At 36.6% G+C, this 16,487-nt stretch overlaps 2 protein-coding genes across 3 annotated transcripts; one reads left to right on the top strand and one right to left on the bottom strand.

The window, feature by feature from the left end:
* Positions 1-1,836: 1,836 nt before the first annotated feature.
* LOC122027132 (glutamate-1-semialdehyde 2,1-aminomutase, chloroplastic) lies at positions 1,837-6,173 on the top strand. 2 transcript variants are annotated; one of them, XM_042586002.1, is made up of 4 exons: positions 1,987-2,125; positions 2,720-2,820; positions 4,172-4,345; positions 4,969-6,173. In XM_042586002.1, the coding sequence occupies exons 3-4, from the start codon at positions 4,178-4,180 to the stop codon at positions 6,034-6,036; spliced, it is 1,236 nt and encodes a 411-aa protein (XP_042441936.1). In that variant the 5' UTR covers positions 1,987-2,125; positions 2,720-2,820; positions 4,172-4,177; the 3' UTR covers positions 6,037-6,173. The 2 variants fall into 2 exon arrangements, with proteins under 2 accessions (XP_042441935.1, XP_042441936.1); XM_042586001.1 differs by lacking the exon at positions 2,720-2,820 and having other exon boundaries at positions 1,837-2,125.
* Positions 6,174-9,062: 2,889 nt separating this feature from the next.
* LOC122027816 (chaperone protein ClpC1, chloroplastic-like) lies at positions 9,063-16,128 on the bottom strand. The gene is made up of 10 exons (XM_042586823.1): positions 15,945-16,128; positions 13,871-14,440; positions 12,879-12,994; positions 12,679-12,801; positions 12,411-12,596; positions 12,060-12,275; positions 11,764-11,981; positions 10,893-10,968; positions 10,738-10,827; positions 9,063-10,517 (listed from the first exon to the last, which is right to left on the bottom strand). Exons 1-10 carry the CDS (start codon positions 16,111-16,113, stop codon positions 9,339-9,341), a joined length of 2,943 nt encoding a protein of 980 aa, XP_042442757.1. The 5' UTR covers positions 16,114-16,128; the 3' UTR covers positions 9,063-9,338.
* Positions 16,129-16,487: the final 359 nt, after the last annotated feature.

The following is a 16,487-nucleotide window of genomic DNA, read 5'->3' as shown; positions in this document are numbered from 1 at the left end:
GAGCATTAGGTGACCAACCACTCGTCAGAATCTGCTACACCCCCACACCCCTTCAACAACTTCTCAAACCCTATTGCAAATAACCTAATTAATCCTCCAAAACCTGTTGCTTGTAGCTCCCAATCCCCCTCGAAAAGAACCTGCTGCATATAACTCCAGATATTCCTCAAAAAGAAAAATCTACTACACTTAGCTCTCCTCCTAAAGTGATCAGGCCACAACCCCCTGCCGTTGTCGCAATCCCCAACTTTGCGATTCAACTCCCTCCCCGCCAGGTGTAAGTCTCACGTCCCAACCCTCTTTAAACCTCTAGACTTCATCCTAAAGAAAACCCCAAAACGCAACAACATCCCTTGCAGTTTTCCAGCAACAATACTCAACAAGGATAACAAGCTCTAAAGGAAAGTCTTCACCCTAAAGGATCCCAAAACGCAGCAACCTCCCCTGCAGTTATCCAACAACAATACTCGACAAGCACCCCAAGCTCTGCAGGAACGACTTCATCCTAAGGAGTCCTAGAATGCAGCAGCAATTCTCGATAAGGATAGCTCTAAAGGAAAATCTTTGCCCTAAAGGATCCCAAAACACAACAATCTCCCTTGCAATTATCCAGCAACAATACTCGACAAGCACCCCAAGATATGTAGGAACGACTTTATCCTAAGGAGTTCTAGAACGCAGCAACACCCCCTACAGTTTCCAGCAACAATACTCGACAAGGACAACAAAATTTAAAGAAAAACTTCAAGAACGTGAAGACGTCATATTGTCATTTAATAAGACATGTCTCCATGTCTTTCCATGAAAGATTTCAGTAAACATCAATATTATCAATTGAATGGAGAAAACAAAAGTAAGGTTTAAGAGGTGTCTTTGTGCTTGGAGGCTTGGTATTGGCTCATTCTTCCCTCCAAGGTCGAAGCCTCCTCTTCTCCTCTTACTTGCAGTCGAGACCTCTCCCCCTCCTTTCTTGCTTGCCGAGGAGACCTCTCCGTTTTCCTTTTTTTTTCTTTCTTCGACTGCCCCTTTTCAAGCCTCCTTCTTATAAGCAACTAAATTATAGGGTTAAATCCATTCATTATCAATTGAGTCGAGCTCATAAATCCATTAATTAGTTAATAGTGATTTAACCTCCTCTTATATTTATAATCACTTCAAAGAAAAGTTTGCTGTCATTTTCTCCTTTAGATTTTCCCTTTTCTTTTTTTTTTTTAAAAAAATAAAACCGGATCTTACATGATTGATAATCGTATCGTTGTTTTCTAAAATGCCCTTGATAGTTTTGCTCTTCATCTTTTACCTTTTTTTCATTTAGATATCCTTAGAGTTTAATATTATCATTTTTTAAGTGTTATCTATTCAAGCCATTTTTATTGGTAACAATAGAGGAATAAGTTAATAATATTTATGAAAGTATAATAATAAAGTGATATTAGTAAGCTATAAAAGATATTTCAATAACACCTGTAAAAGTGTTGGGTTAAAATGAGGATAAAATTTATTTCAGAAAAAAATAAACAAAAAAATTAGCTTGAACAACTATTAAATTGAATGAAGAAGTTAAAGCTTAACTGGTTAATGTTTTAATAAAACTTATTAACTATGCTTATAATAAAATTTTAATTAAAATTATAAATAAATAAATTCTAACCTAAACAAACAATCAAAACTTATTAATCAATCAAATCAAATCAAATAATCAAATAAATTTAAAAATATAAAAGTCTTAAATGAAATAAGGTAAGCTGAAAAACAAGTAGACCTTAAACAACTACTGTAATTTGGAGTTGATCGGACGGATAAGGACGCGCCGTGCTGATCCTCGATTCAATCAGTCAAAAAGCTTGGGCTACTGCAATGGCCCGGCCGACGCTGTTGAAGTAAACGCCAATCAAGCAGCTTCTCCCCTTATCCCCTCGCACCCCGTCGAGCGAGAGCGAAAGCCATGGCGAGCGTCGCAGGCGTTGGGGTCTCATGGAGGTCGTCCAAAGCTGCCCTCCTGCCGTCGTCGGTGAAACCCTCGCGCGCTGCTACCCGCCTTGCCTTCACCGTTCGGAACACCATCTCCGTCGAGAAGAAGAACTACACGCTCCAGAAATCTGAGGAAATATTCAATGCCGCCAAGGTTAGCCTTTCCATCACGCCGCCGTTTGGGAACCAGATTATTAAATCTCTTCTTGTTCCTTTTCCCTTCTTTTGAATCTATCTATAATTAATTGGCTTATTGGCAGCGGAATTCCTTGAATAGAGTCTGGATTTAAATTTACTGAGATATTGTTTGTCCTTCATCTTCTCAGCACAATATTAAAGGGGGTTGACCATATAATGACTTGATTTAGCATAGTTTGAACCATAGAGTGAACTGATCGCAGCTGGTCAACTGGCACTTTATGGATCATCTCAATGCATAAGAATCGCCATTTACTCGCATGATAATAAATAACTTGTAACTGAAATATTGTACCAAAGTGTTGGCTGTAATTTAGTTGTGAATCTTGGAGTAACCAAAGGTAATTTGTTTTCATGCATTACTGATGACCTTCAACAGTTGAGTGTTTTCTTACATTCAAAGATATTTTTATATTTATAACATATTTAAGCTAGCATAATTTTCTCGGAGACAGCAAAATTTACCCACCTTTAGTCACTAGATATTTTTTTCTGGTTTGTTTATTATATGTTTTTAATTTTCCAAGTTAATATTGAAAATTTTATACAGTTGAGGTATCACTTCACTTGCTAACCTCATGTATCAAGTTCCTTCTAGACTTCATGAAGATACATTAATGGCCAGTGATTTCGTCTCTCAAGGAACACAATGTAAAGTACTTGAACAACCATCATCCTTATTATCATTATTGTCAATGCCATAACTTTGTCTTGCAACATCTGAGACAACTACTTGGATAACTATATATGATCTGATCCTATTAGATCCAAGGGATCTCTTTTTTGCTATAAGTTTGACAACTTGTTGGGCCTTAGAACTGAAATTCTGATCTGCACTAACCTTCCGTACATTATCTGGACTTGTAAGCTGGACTCTTGAAGTTATGCAGTTGACTTTTTACAACTTATATGTTCCTCTTCATTATATAATTGAGAACATGAAAGATCATGTATGAATTTTATCAGGGTGAGAATGAAACTTACTGTTTGGAATATTAAACTTTTTGACTTAGTATTATTGCTGCTCTAATAAAGCTCAATAGATGAATAAGATACACATAGCTAGTTCACAACTAGTTGGATACAAAGCTTGTTATAGTTGTGGATATTTGATGGGAATATCATAATTTTGTATGTTTCACATTCTACCTTGTCTACTTTTTTGTCACGGCAAGATTTAAGCCAATAAGATAGGTTAGATAGTAACCAAAATATTGAAGGCACATTTATGTAGAAAAAATTTAAGGCTAATAAACTAGTTTTCTCTCTTTTTCACAATTGGCTTGAGCAATGACTGGCAAATGTTTATGATTTTTTGTATCTTCTTGACCCATCCTTTTGTTGTTAATTTTCAGCTTGGTGAGGGAAAGTATCCATTCAACTCTATATATCTTACCAGATAGCCAACATACTTAAGCTCAAGTTGACGGTATAAAATTCATCTTGGCCTATGCACCAACAAAAGTAGCCCCTTCTACTACTAATGAACTAACCTGGGTGTTACAATCACTTAGGTTTGACTTGAAAATTCAACGTATTCCTAGATTCAAACCCTGGTTAGTAAGTGAGTTATCAACTCCATCCACAATCTCCATTTCACTTTGGTTTGACTTGAAAAAAATTAAAGTTATACCTAGAACCAAACCCTGGTCAGTGGGATGTAAAAACAACTCCATCCACAATGGGTGTTCACTTTCAATTAATTGACTAAATAATTCCATCGATAAGTGATACTTTATCCTTCCATAGTCTTGAAAATCATTTACACATGTTCCTCTGAGTACACGAGCATTTTTAGCATTATAATGAAATTCCAGACTGAAAATATTTCTGGGGAAATCATATTCCAATTCTTGATTAAGTGCTTAATATATTATCGTGGCCTTGTGGGTAGTTGTGAAATGCTCTGTTAATGTCACTGGCTAACTAGTGGTTTGCTGCCGTTTGTCAGATAATATTCTTGTTAGTTATAAAGTGAACTAATAGAAGAAAACTTTGTCAGAAATTGATGCCTGGAGGTGTAAATTCACCTGTTCGAGCCTTCAAATCAGTTGGTGGGCAACCGATTGTCTTTGATTCTGTTAAAGGTTCTCGCATGTGGGATGTAGATGGAAATGAATACATAGACTATGTTGGTTCTTGGGGTCCTGCTATTATCGGGCATGCAGATGACAAGGTACCTTTCATTTTCTACATTGCATGGCTCTTGAATTCTGATGTTTTTCTTTCTTTTCAAGCAAATTCAACTGTTATCTCATTGTAAGGTTTAAACCGCCTATTAAATATTTTGAGAATGTAGCAAACATGTTTCATACAAGGAAATCCAAGTTTAGATCATCTTTGAACGCTAGTCACCGCATCAAAAAATGGAATAACACTACTAGGTTTTCAGTGGGTATTTGGTTTCCTGAAGTTTACTTGTTTGAATGATTGAAATTGCATTCTTTTAGTTACTTTGTTTTGCATTTTGTTTCTATGGACATGATAACTCTTAAGTAGGTGGGCTAAAGTTACTTGCACCGTTTGTAAACATAGTAACTCTTGGGCAGGTGGGCTAAAGTTACTTGCACCTTTTGTAGGATCCTGTTGATGACGGCTAGCTTTGGTCATTAACTTCATTTTATTTTTGTGTAAATCAAATATAACTGATTCTTTAATTGGTGTATCAGTTAGTATGGGCAACATAGTTTCTTCATTTGCTTAAAAACTGATGCTGAGCAAGTATGCTAGTGGTGTGGTGAAGTTTTACACAACTATATTGATCTTAATGCCTGCTTGTCTTTTGGTTTGTCCACTTAGGTGAATGCTGCATTGATTGAGACCCTGAAGAAAGGCACAAGCTTTGGTGCTCCCTGTATATTAGAGAATGTCCTGGCTGAGATGGTCATCTCGGCAGTGCCTAGTGTTGAAATGGTCCGATTTGTTAACTCAGGCACAGAAGCTTGCATGGGTGTTCTCCGCCTTGCCCGTGCATTCACTGGCCGGGAAAAGCTCATCAAATTTGAAGGCTGCTATCACGGGCATGCCAACGCATTCCTTGTTAAAGCTGGTAGTGGGGTTGCCACTCTTGGCCTCCCTGACTCCCCTGGTGTTCCGTCGGGAGCCACAATGGATACACTAACCTCTCCTTACAATGACCTTGAAACTGTAAAGAAACTATTTGAAACCCACAAAGGTGAGATTGCTGCTGTCATCCTTGAACCAGTTGTGGGAAATGCTGGTTTTATCCCTCCAAAACCAGAATTCTTGAATGGCCTCCGTGAAATCACAGAACAAAATGGTGCTCTCCTGATATTTGATGAGGTGATGACAGGGTTCCGTCTAGCTTATGGTGGGGCTCAAGAATATTTTGGCATAACTCCTGATCTAACCACTCTTGGAAAAGTGATTGGTGGTGGTCTTCCAGTTGGAGCTTATGGAGGAAGGAAAGATATCATGCAGATGGTGGCTCCTGCAGGGCCGATGTATCAAGCAGGAACTCTTAGCGGCAACCCGTTGGCTATGACTGCAGGCATTCACACTCTCAAGAGGTTAATGGAACCAGGGACATACGAGTATCTAGATAAAATCACCTCTGATCTTACCAATGGAATTCTAGATGCTGGGGAGAGAGCTGGGCATGAAATGTATGGTGGCTATATTCATGGAATGTTCGGGTTCTTCTTCAATGCAGGGCCAGTTCACAATTTTGAGGATGCAAAAAAGAGCGACGCTGCTAAGTTTGCAAGGTTTCACAGGGGCATGCTAGAGGAAGGCGTATATCTTGCACCCTCACAGTTTGAAGCAGGATTTACAAGCTTAGCTCATACTCATAAAGATATCGAGCAAACAATTGAGGCAGCTGAGAGGGTACTTAAGAGGATTTGAATGACTAATGTACCTCGAGTGGCTAGCACTCTTTTATTATCTTTGTTCAACTTTTTGGTAGTTGATTTTGTATGTATTCTCGGAGTTATATCAAACTGTTCTTGTTGTGAATTAGAATCTCTTTTGGTTTTGAGGAATGGTAATGTCTGTTCTGCGTAGTGCATTAGAAGTATTCTTTTGCAACAAATAAATACACGTGTTCTTGTTCAAGTGATCATTATAAGTTCCCAGAAAATAATATAAAAAACTTTAGCTTGCTAGAAATTGAGTCGATTCTAAATTCTGTCTCAACTTTTTAAAAGTGAAGTGAATTTTATCTACAAAATCATTTGGTTTCGTTCAATTTGATGAGTTGAACCAATAAAATTTTATCATATTCCACTAAATTAAATAATCTTGTTTTTATGATTATTGCATTCGATAATGCTGCCATTTATCATTTTTATGAATATTACGTCACCATACTGTCATATATTAATTCATTAACAAATTAATTTAAAATTGATATTAGATTTTAAATAAGTTTTAATGGGAAAAATTCTAATGCGTAATATATTTATTCATTAAAGAATTTAATAGGGGTGTGAAAATAATAGATATATTAAAAGTGAATTGTTTATTTTTTTGAATTCTTACAATAAGTGATAGATTTAGTAAGGGTTTTATCACGAAAAAAAGAAATTATATATATATAATTATTATTCCCGATAAATGTAATACTAGACTCAATAAACATTTAAATTTTTTTCATTTTTCTTGTTATGAAACACTATAATTTAAGTGGAAAGCCTAAAATCTTAAAATTTTTTAGCCAGAACACTATAATCTAATTAAAAATAAAAAAAAAATTAGACATACACTTAGGATTTAGACTTTTCAATTGGGTTATAATGTTCAACCTAAAATTTTTTAAAATTTTAGCTCTAGGGTTCAATCTTTCCAATTACATTATAGTGTTCAATTAACAAAAAAATTAAAAACGAAAAAAATTTAATCGTACCTCTAGAATTTAGGCTTCCCAATTGAATTATAATCTTCAAGCTAAAAATTTACCTTAGGATTCCGACTTTTTAATTAGGTTGTAGTATTCAATTTAAAAAAATTAAAATGAAAAAAAAATATTTACGGGGTATAGTAATATGTTTATGGGATATATTAATGTATTTGAAATTTATAGGAAAAAATGTTAGAGTATAGTAATGTGTTTATGAGATATATTAATATATTTAAGATTTATTGGAGGAAATGTTGATAGTATTTATATGCTACCAATTCATATCTACTAAAAAAAAATTAAATCTTGAGTGCTATGGTTAAAGGTCCAATAGAAATATTAATTTGAATTTAGCATTAATGGATGCAACTTGTTGGGTTGACCCATTCGGTGTCATACCCATATGGCTCATGCTAAGCATTAACCCCACTTAGAACATCTTTAGTCCAAAAGTTATGGTTGATAATTTTAATTATCTAGGTAAGATTATATTATTTAATTCTATTTAGTTCAAATAATAATAATTCCAAGATAATAAAATATATCCATTATGTCAGTAAATGAGAGATATAATATGATTATTTAGAAATGTAAGATTTTACTTGATGTGAAAGATTTTTCTTTTTTTTAAATGAGTATTTCAAATGTTAAATCAAATAATATTAATTATATTTTATTTCTCATAATTCAATTACTTGATTATCATAATCAATAACTTAACTAAACCCACCGCTAAACCCACTGCTTAAGTTATGCTAGACATGCATGTTGTGGTTAACGCAAACCAATCCGGCCCATTTGGGTAATGTTTATTTTCATTTAAAAGGAAATTTTGTTTACATTCCCCTATTATTGGTGACAAAAGGTGAATATGTTCACCTCTAACATCCCCGCCAATCCATCCCAGGACCAATACGGAGGAGATAAATCAAAAACGACTACTAACCTTTGGAATAGCGATTATTATGACCCATGAACAAAACGTTCATAAATAAACAAATTCAGTGTTCAACTTTATAATTCAATATACATAAAATTAATTAACAAATAAATTTAAATAACACGTTAAATTAAATAAATAAGCTTAAATACATATGGATATAAATTCAACTCGTTAACATTCATGAATAACGTTCATAAACAATATTCATAAATAACGATCGTGAACAATATTTACGAATCATATTCATTAATAAAACTCTTTTCACTATGATAAACAAATAATAAAATAAAATAAACTTAAATTATTAAACTCAATAATCAATCGAACAACTAAAATTTTCAAATAATCAAACAAGCTTGAATTAAAAACTCGATAACATTTAAACGAACCAAACTTGAACCAAGCTTAAATTAAGAACCTAATAACATTTAAACAAGCCAACTTTCAAACAAACTCAAATTCATAAAAAATAAACAAACCAAACTTGAACAATCATTTTAAAAACTTAATTCATTTTAAGCTAAACTTAATTCATTTTAAGCTTGACTCGGCTCAATTACCTTATCAAACAAACTTGAACATTTCAAAGCTCAGCTCATTTACAGCCCTAATGACTCGCTGTTTTCACATGCAACACTGATGTTTTGTTGATCCGGAGCAGCAGCTATCTATTGCTTATTAATAGTGCTACGAAGATGTTTTGGGTTTCGTTTTGGCAAAAAATTAACAAACATAGATCAATCAGTGAGGTATCAGCACGTTATTAGTTAGCTCCAACACAGGAGCCGCCCCTTCCAAAGGCAAATTCTGTAAAATAGCTCTAACACAGTTAGCTCTATCATTCTTTGAAACTCACTTTAGCCCAGCATACCCCTCTAACCAGCCACATCCTACCCACCTTGAACGAGTTGCATGAGACAGCCAAACTAACTGAACCCTTATCCCAATTCAACTGTAAACCCCTACCAAACTCAGGCTAGTCACCCACTCAAAGTTCCAAGTCCAAGCTACGATTGAAGCCCTAACAGGCTTCATTATTTGTTGCAATCTTATACATTTTACAAATACATCTGATTCACAGCTACAAAATACTAACAAGAGAACCACGTAAATTAACCTTAGAATAGAAGTCACCAAGCCAACATCAAAATGCCACTTGCAATATTGACTACTGACCACACGTCTCATTCTCAGTCCTATCATTAAATTCTTGCTATTCTACAGGCTTAATATCCTTTTTAATACTCCGAGGACATGAATGGAGCTGAATACAGTAAAAAAGGATCACGTTACCTAGTTGAGCCGCAGCAGCTCTTTGCCTGCCCTCGCCACATCAGCATCCAACTGATTCGTAGAATTTAGGCTCTATACAGGAATAGCTGGAGGAACTGATTCAGGCAAGCCGCTCCCACCATTTAGAACAGTAACATTTCCTTCAGAATCAACATCCACAATAGCTGAGTCTCCTTCCTTGATCTCCCCAGCCAACATTTTCTCAGCCAAGCTATCCTCCAGGAGCCTCATTATGGCTCTTCTCAGTGGCCTGGCACCGTAACTTGGGTTGTAACCTTCATCCACCACCCTATCCTTGAATCTCTCTGTCACTTGTAGTTCGATATCCTTGGCTTTCAACCTGTCAAAGACCTCCTTGAGCATTATATCAGCAATCTCCTTGACTTCCAGTTTGGTTAACTGTCGGAAGACTATCATTTCATCAAGCCGATTAAGGAATTCTGGACGGAAGTATTGCTTCAACTCCTCTGTCACAAGGCTTTTGATTCGGTTGTAGCTGCTATCTTTTTCATCATAGTCAAGGTCGAATCCAATTCTACGTCCTCCCTTTTCGATTACACTGCTCCCAACATTAGAGGTCATGATTAGGAGGGTGTTCTTGAAGTCCACTGTCCGCCCTTTGCTGTCGGTCAACCTCCCATCTTCTAGAATCTGGAGCATCATGTTGAAGACATCGGGGTGAGCTTTCTCTATCTCATCAAAGAGGACGACAGTATAAGGGCGGCGCCGAACTGCTTCAGTAAGTTGACCACCCTCAGTGTAACCAACATAACCAGGGGGTGAACCAATGAGCTTTGAAACCGTGTGTCTCTCCATAAATTCACTCATGTCAAGCCGGATCATAGCTTCCTCAGAGCCAAAATAATAAGCAGCTAGTGCCTTTGCCAATTCTGATTTTCCTACTCCAGTCGGACCAGAAAATATGAAGCTAGCAATTGGGCGATTGGGATTCTTAAGACCCACACGAGCTCTACGAATGGCGCGGCTTATGGCTTGAACAGCCTCATCCTGCCCAATAATACGTTTATGGAGAGTTTCTTCCATCTTAAGGAGGCGATCAGACTCATCACTAGAGACTTTCTCAACAGGAATTCCAGTCCATGAAGATACAATGTGTTGGATGTCCGATTCTGTTACAATAGGACCACCATCACCCGCCTCACTCTCTGCTTTGCTTAGTTCTTTGCCCTTATCAATCAGAGCTGAGATCTGAGCCTTCAGTTCCATCTCCCTATCACGTAATTCCCCTGCCTGTAAAAGAATTGCCGAAATATAGGAGTAATTTAGATTCAGAAATCTAGGTATTAGGAACACCTACAGGATATGCACAAAATAAAACAGTGTATGAAAGTAATTTGGTCAGAAAGAATGACTATGTGAGTTGGAGATCACCCAATGGATGATATATGCTTAGAAACAGATCATCCAGGTCACCATCTCAGTATTCAAACTTTGATTGAAGTAGATTTACCTTTTCAAAATCTTGACCACGGACTGCATCATTCTTTTCTTTGGTGATCTGCCTAAGCTCTTTGTCAAGTTCCCTGGCCTCCTCAGGAAGCTGTCAAAGAAATATTAACTTGAAGCAATATATAAAACACCAAGCTAGAAAATGTACCGAGTCACCTGTGCATGGCGAAGCCTAACACGAGATCCAGCTTCATCAATCAAGTCAATTGCTTTATCCGGTAGGAAACGATCACTGAAGCCATAGCAGAATATATAAGTAATATACAACTATCAATAACTTTAGAGGTCATACTAAGAACGTGATATATAGAATTTTTTGTTTTCCATGTAAATCAAGAAAAATAAAAAACAAACACTTCACCAAACTCAATAAAATAAAATAAAACATTATGATTTAAACACTAGTCATGATGAACAACAACTTTTGAAAGCAAATACTATAAGTACCATAGTTAAACAAAATCGTTTATAAAAGAGATAAGGAATAAGCATTGATATATTATGAAGAGCATAGAAGATAATGGCAAAATTGCCAGAGTGGTAGAATGCTAATTCTGGAACTTGGTAAAGCACACTTACATGGCCCAAACTCAGTTACATGTTTAGTATGATACTGCGATTGTAGATAATTTAAAATATGTCTGATGGCAGAAATCTCCCTACTGCACTTTCTATACTAATTCTCAATTACCCAGCATGAAAATACATGATAGTATATACATTAGCACTGAAATTCACATGCCTTCAAATAGATTGCACCGGTATACCTCAGAAAGATCAGGAATGAATACATTTGTAAAAAGAAAGCAATACCTCAGACAATTCCTTGTAGAATTAAAAACTTGACAATGATGGGACATAGATGGGACATAGATTGTTTAAGAAGTAAAGAAAACAAGAAAAGAAAATCATAAGAACTTGCAAAGTCGTGGGTACTAAACAATTCAATTGAAGACTGTATCAAATAGAGGCAAGGATTATTAGGGTGGTAAAATAGAAAAGAGGTATTAAAATATAATTCACAAACCTAATGTACTGATAGGACAATTGAGCAGCAGCAACTAAAGCCTCATCAGTGTAACGAAGTTTGTGGTGAATCTCATATCTTTCCCGTAGCCCTCTAAGAATCAGTATTGTTTCATCCACTGTTGGTTCTGGAACTTTTACAGGCTGAAAACGCCTTTCCAAAGCAGGATCCTTCTCAATGTGTTTCCTGTATTCATCAAGTGTTGTGGCTCCAATGCACTGAAACAAAGTTGGTAACAAGTTACAGATGAGAATTTAATATTTTTTGGGATAGGAAAATTTGAGCAACAGAAATACCTGCAATTCACCTCTTGCAAGAGCTGGCTTTAAGATATTAGCAGCATCTATGGCACCTTCTGCTGCTCCTGCTCCAATTAATGTATGGACTTCATCAATGAATAGTATTATTTCATCACTTTGTTTAATTTCTTCCATCAACTTTTTTAGCCTTTCTTCAAACTCTCCACGATATTTAGTACCAGCAACAAGAAGACCCATATCAAGGGTAATCACCTAGATTATAATGCTAAAAATAAATTTAAAATGATAGAGAAATTCAATCTTATAAATTCACTAAGATTTTCCAGGTTACTATGTGATTGCAACCACGTAATAAAACTTCACAATGACTGATAAATAATTAAACACCTTTTTCCCTTCAATTGTTTCTGGAACATCACCATTGGCTATGCGCTGAGCAAGTCCTTCTGCAATGGCCGTCTTCCCAACACCAGGCTCCCCAATTAGGCAGGGATTATTCTTTGTACGCCTGCCCAAAATTTGTGTAACTCGTTCTATTTGTGGTTGCCTGCCAACACATGGATCTAACTTTCCCTGTACGGTTATCAAGTTGATCAGATGTTTTGTGTTTTATGATAATAATAAACAAGCATTTGCTGAAGGATCCCAAGATCACCTCCTCTGCCAACTTTGTCAAATTAGTCCCATACTCCTCAAGTGTAGGCATCTTATTGCCACTGCTTCCACCACCTACCCCTGCACCGACAGCTTCAGTGCTTTCTCCTACCATTCGAATGACCTATTCCATGATGAAGATCAAAGTTAGATCATTGTTGGGGTTATATTAATATGAAACAAAGTTAATCAACAGTATACCTGGGTACGGATGTTGCTAGGATCAGCTCCAAGACTCTCAAGCACACGTGCAGCTACACCTTCGCCCTCTCTAAGAAGCCCAAGAAGTAAATGTTCTGATCCAATGTAGTTATGTCCTGAATATAGGCAATGAACTCCAAGTCAAAAACCCAAAATATAAGGAAAAAGGAATAAGCAAGAAGAAAGCAGAAGAGCATGAACTAATAAAATTCATTCATGCAGCAGGTTGATAAATTAGGAAAAGTCAGGCACCTGAGAATCAATGATCATTTATGAACAATTATTGTGAAGTTAATGTTTAATCATGCCAAAGCTAGAGTTTAGGGATAAAATAGTTATATTAGAGCTTCCATGTTTCTACAGACAGTTCGTTCACAGAAACAGAAAAGTTTTCTGTTCACATTTTCAAAGTTTTCACTTCCCAACACTTTTTGATAGTAAATTTTCTCGGGGGAAAGATCAAGCAATTTAAGACAAAGTTTTCAGGAGAATGCCTTTTTTTCTATTTTTGATTTTCAATATCCATGTTCCTTTTATTTCTCTTTTGACAATGGAAACAGGAAATGTTTCCACGAACCAAATGCAGTTGGTGCAAATGAGATACAAAACATGCTAAAATTTTCGATCTTGTTAGTTCTTCACAGCTAGCCGACCCCACCTAATGGGTAAACTTAGTTGTTGTTGTTGTTAGTTCTTCATAGCTATGATGAAATGATAGTTATTCTACTTCCGAAAATGTTAGCACTTAGCAGTATAGTGCTTCCATGATTTCTCTCCAATAACTAAATTACTAGAACATCTAAAGTTGCATGAAATTTACAACAAATTCAAGATACCAAACGAGTGATATATATCTTGAAACAAGCTCCAAACAAGCAGGTTGGTAAAATTAATATAATTCTTTAAACAGAAGCACTTAAATTCAAGAAAAAGCAAGTTTTGGAAGTAAAGTCTCAAATAAAAATCTATGATTGAGAGTTCTCTGAAATTACCAAGCTGCCGAGCTTCCTCTAATGAGAGTTCTAAAACACGCTTTGCACGAGGTGTAAAAGGTATCTCAACAGCTACAAATCCACTTCCCCTTCCTATGATCTTTTCCACCTCCACCCTGGCATCTTTAAGATTAATTCCCATTGATTTTAAAACTTTTGCAGCGATACCTGTTCCTTCACCAATAAGGCCCAACAGTATTTGTTCTGTTCCGACAAAATTATGACCTAGACGTCTTGCTTCTTCCTGAGCAAGCATTATTACTTTAATTGCCTTCTCTGTAAAACGTTCAAACATAGCTTTGGCAACTCCTCGACTGGTTTTCCCCCGGGGATAAGATATATATCTTGAAACAACTGAACAAAAATCATGATTGCATCTTGAAGAAGTGCCTAGGTTATCTACTCTTCTTAAGCCTGAGAAACCCTGCAATTGAAGTACAGGTGTTTTTTGATGGCACAGCATCATGGCACCTCTTTTAGCTTTTCCAGAGCCTCGCAGCTGACTTTGTCCTCTGTTCACTGCAACAGTGGGAAGAATTGCAGATTGAACCAAAGAACCGGCCATCTGTCCTTCAAACAAGAGACAAATCCAATAGATTGATATACACATTAACACAGAACCATGTCAAGAGATTGATATACAACACTTAAACTCTATGCTTGAAATCCATAGGTAAGAGAGATTGTAAAATCCAATAGAACAGGATACTCTCAAATGTGTATCCCACATTGTCATCAAATAGAAAGGGAGGGAGAGGACATGATCAAGTTTTAAACAGGCCAAACTTGTAGCATGTTTGAGACAATAAAACAACAGTTAGATGCTAAAAAAAAGAATGTTACTACTTTGTCCTCATATACATTATCCAATGTCTTGAAGATAATATATATATATATATAGGAAAAAGTCACATGCGCATGTCGGGTGCGGACGCCTGCCGTGCAACATATCCCTTCCCTATATATATATATATATATATAGAGAGAGAGAGAGAGGATAGAACAGACATGAAGGCCCCTTTATGAAGGGATCTCTTTTGTTGCACACGAATCCTAAAGTACATTCTTGCATGAAGCTTAAAGCATTTACAATCACAATCTGAAGGTACTGCCAAATATAATTGTAGGTGCTACTAAATTATATCCCAAGTGTTAATTATATTATAGGTGCTACCAAGTTTTATTGAAGGCAGTGTCAAATTGTATCCTAGATGTTATAAAGTTTTATTTTATGTGCTACCAAATTAAATTGTAGATGCTCCCAACTTACATCATAAGTGCTATCAAGTTTCATTTTAAGTGCTACCAATTTAGAAGGAAAAGAGTATTTTTAAAAATTTAGCATGAATCTACTTTAGAATCAGTGTGTGAATAAAAAGGCACCCCTATACATGATCATATGTGAATAAAATGGCGCCCCTTCATATGATCATGCGTGAAGGTGGTCCTCGTGCATTTCCTATCCAGTTATCGTCAGATGTTAAATAGAAATGTATATAGAAGCAGGCTAGAAGGTTATTCATCGGCAATGGTAGCTCAAAACACACGCAGCCTGATCTATTAAAGAATTATCCCACTAATGAAGACAGATACCTAATCTCTCATAGTACGTCAAAACACCAAACTTGAATCTCTCCCTCCAAGCATAAAGAACTCTCCAGGTTCGAAGAAGGTAGTGTCTCAAGTTACATCAAACTCGAATCTCACACACTAAGAAGCCACTTGAAATTGAATGAATGATTAATACACCATCAAAAAGAGACGACAACAATCAGGCGCATCTCAAAAAGTCTCTCACTCGTGAGCTACATCTCACGAGACAAACTACTCGCAAGCCAAAAACCTAGCTACCAAATCAAATACTAGATCTGCAATTAACAATCAGATCAAGCACAAAAAAGTACACTAATAACAGGATGTCGTAGCAAAATATATAAAAGGGGAGAAATCCCCTAAAAATACCCAAAATTTCCGACGTAGAATAGACACGATAGGGATTCAGAGCTTGGATAGCGACGATTGAGAGAAGAATTAGTACAAAATCCAGAAAGGAAACAGAGAAGCGAAGAGCTACCTCCGAACAGTAGAAGATGAGAGAAAGCCGAAGCTCCGTTGCAGAGGCGGTGGAGAACAAGAGTCAGATTTTGGGCCTCTCGGCCAATAGTTAAATAAATAAAGAGAACGAAACGGGAGATGGGGAAGGAAGGGGATGAGGAGAAGCAAGACTTATCTCTCTGAGACATAGCAAGTTCTATAGATACATGAGACTCCGCTACTCGTTTTCTCACCTTCCTTCCGTTTCACATATCGTTGGGCCCGTTAGTCATCGCGGACCAGAGGATCCGCGCTCTCCTGCGTGGGTGGTTCAGGACCAGGTAAATAGAAGAGTGTAGATGGTTTATGGATATTTTTAGGCGGACGGATAATTCGAGCTCTTTAGGATTCGCGCAGGAAACTCATCAGACGCTGGAATGATTTTGAATTTTACTAGAAAACTGTCCGAAATTCGCGATTTTAAAGAGCGACGTGGACGAAGATGCGCAGCGTTGCTAGGCCGGGGCGGCCGAGCATCAACCTCGAATGACTTGAGTATGGATTGGGCTGGAACGGATTGGGC

Source organism: Zingiber officinale, chromosome 10A, assembly GCF_018446385.1.
Source record: "Zingiber officinale cultivar Zhangliang chromosome 10A, Zo_v1.1, whole genome shotgun sequence".
NCBI classification, from domain to species: Eukaryota; Viridiplantae; Streptophyta; class Magnoliopsida; order Zingiberales; family Zingiberaceae; genus Zingiber; species Zingiber officinale.
The sequence above is the reverse complement of the archived record's forward strand: the minus strand, read 5'-3'. Positions and strand labels throughout refer to the sequence as shown.

Excerpts from the sequence above, each read along its gene's own strand:
- LOC122027132 (XM_042586001.1), top strand. The coding sequence starts at position 1,946 with ATGGCGAGCGTCGCAGGCGTTGGGGTCTCATGGAGGTCGTCCAAAGCT. Across the intron at positions 2,126-4,171 it reads AAATATTCAATGCCGCCAAG|AAATTGATGCCTGGAGGTGT; the intron begins GTTAGCCTTTCC and ends AAACTTTGTCAG. Across the intron at positions 4,346-4,968 it reads TCGGGCATGCAGATGACAAG|GTGAATGCTGCATTGATTGA; the intron begins GTACCTTTCATT and ends TTGTCCACTTAG.
- LOC122027816 (XM_042586823.1), bottom strand. The coding sequence starts at position 16,113 with ATGTCTCAGAGAGATAAGTCTTGCTTCTCCTCATCCCCTTCCTTCCCC. Across the intron at positions 14,441-15,944 it reads TCATCTTCTACTGTTCGGAG|GACAGATGGCCGGTTCTTTG; the intron begins GTAGCTCTTCGC and ends TCTTGTTTGAAG. Across the intron at positions 12,802-12,878 it reads CTAGCAACATCCGTACCCAG|GTCATTCGAATGGTAGGAGA; the intron begins GTATACTGTTGA and ends ATCATGGAATAG.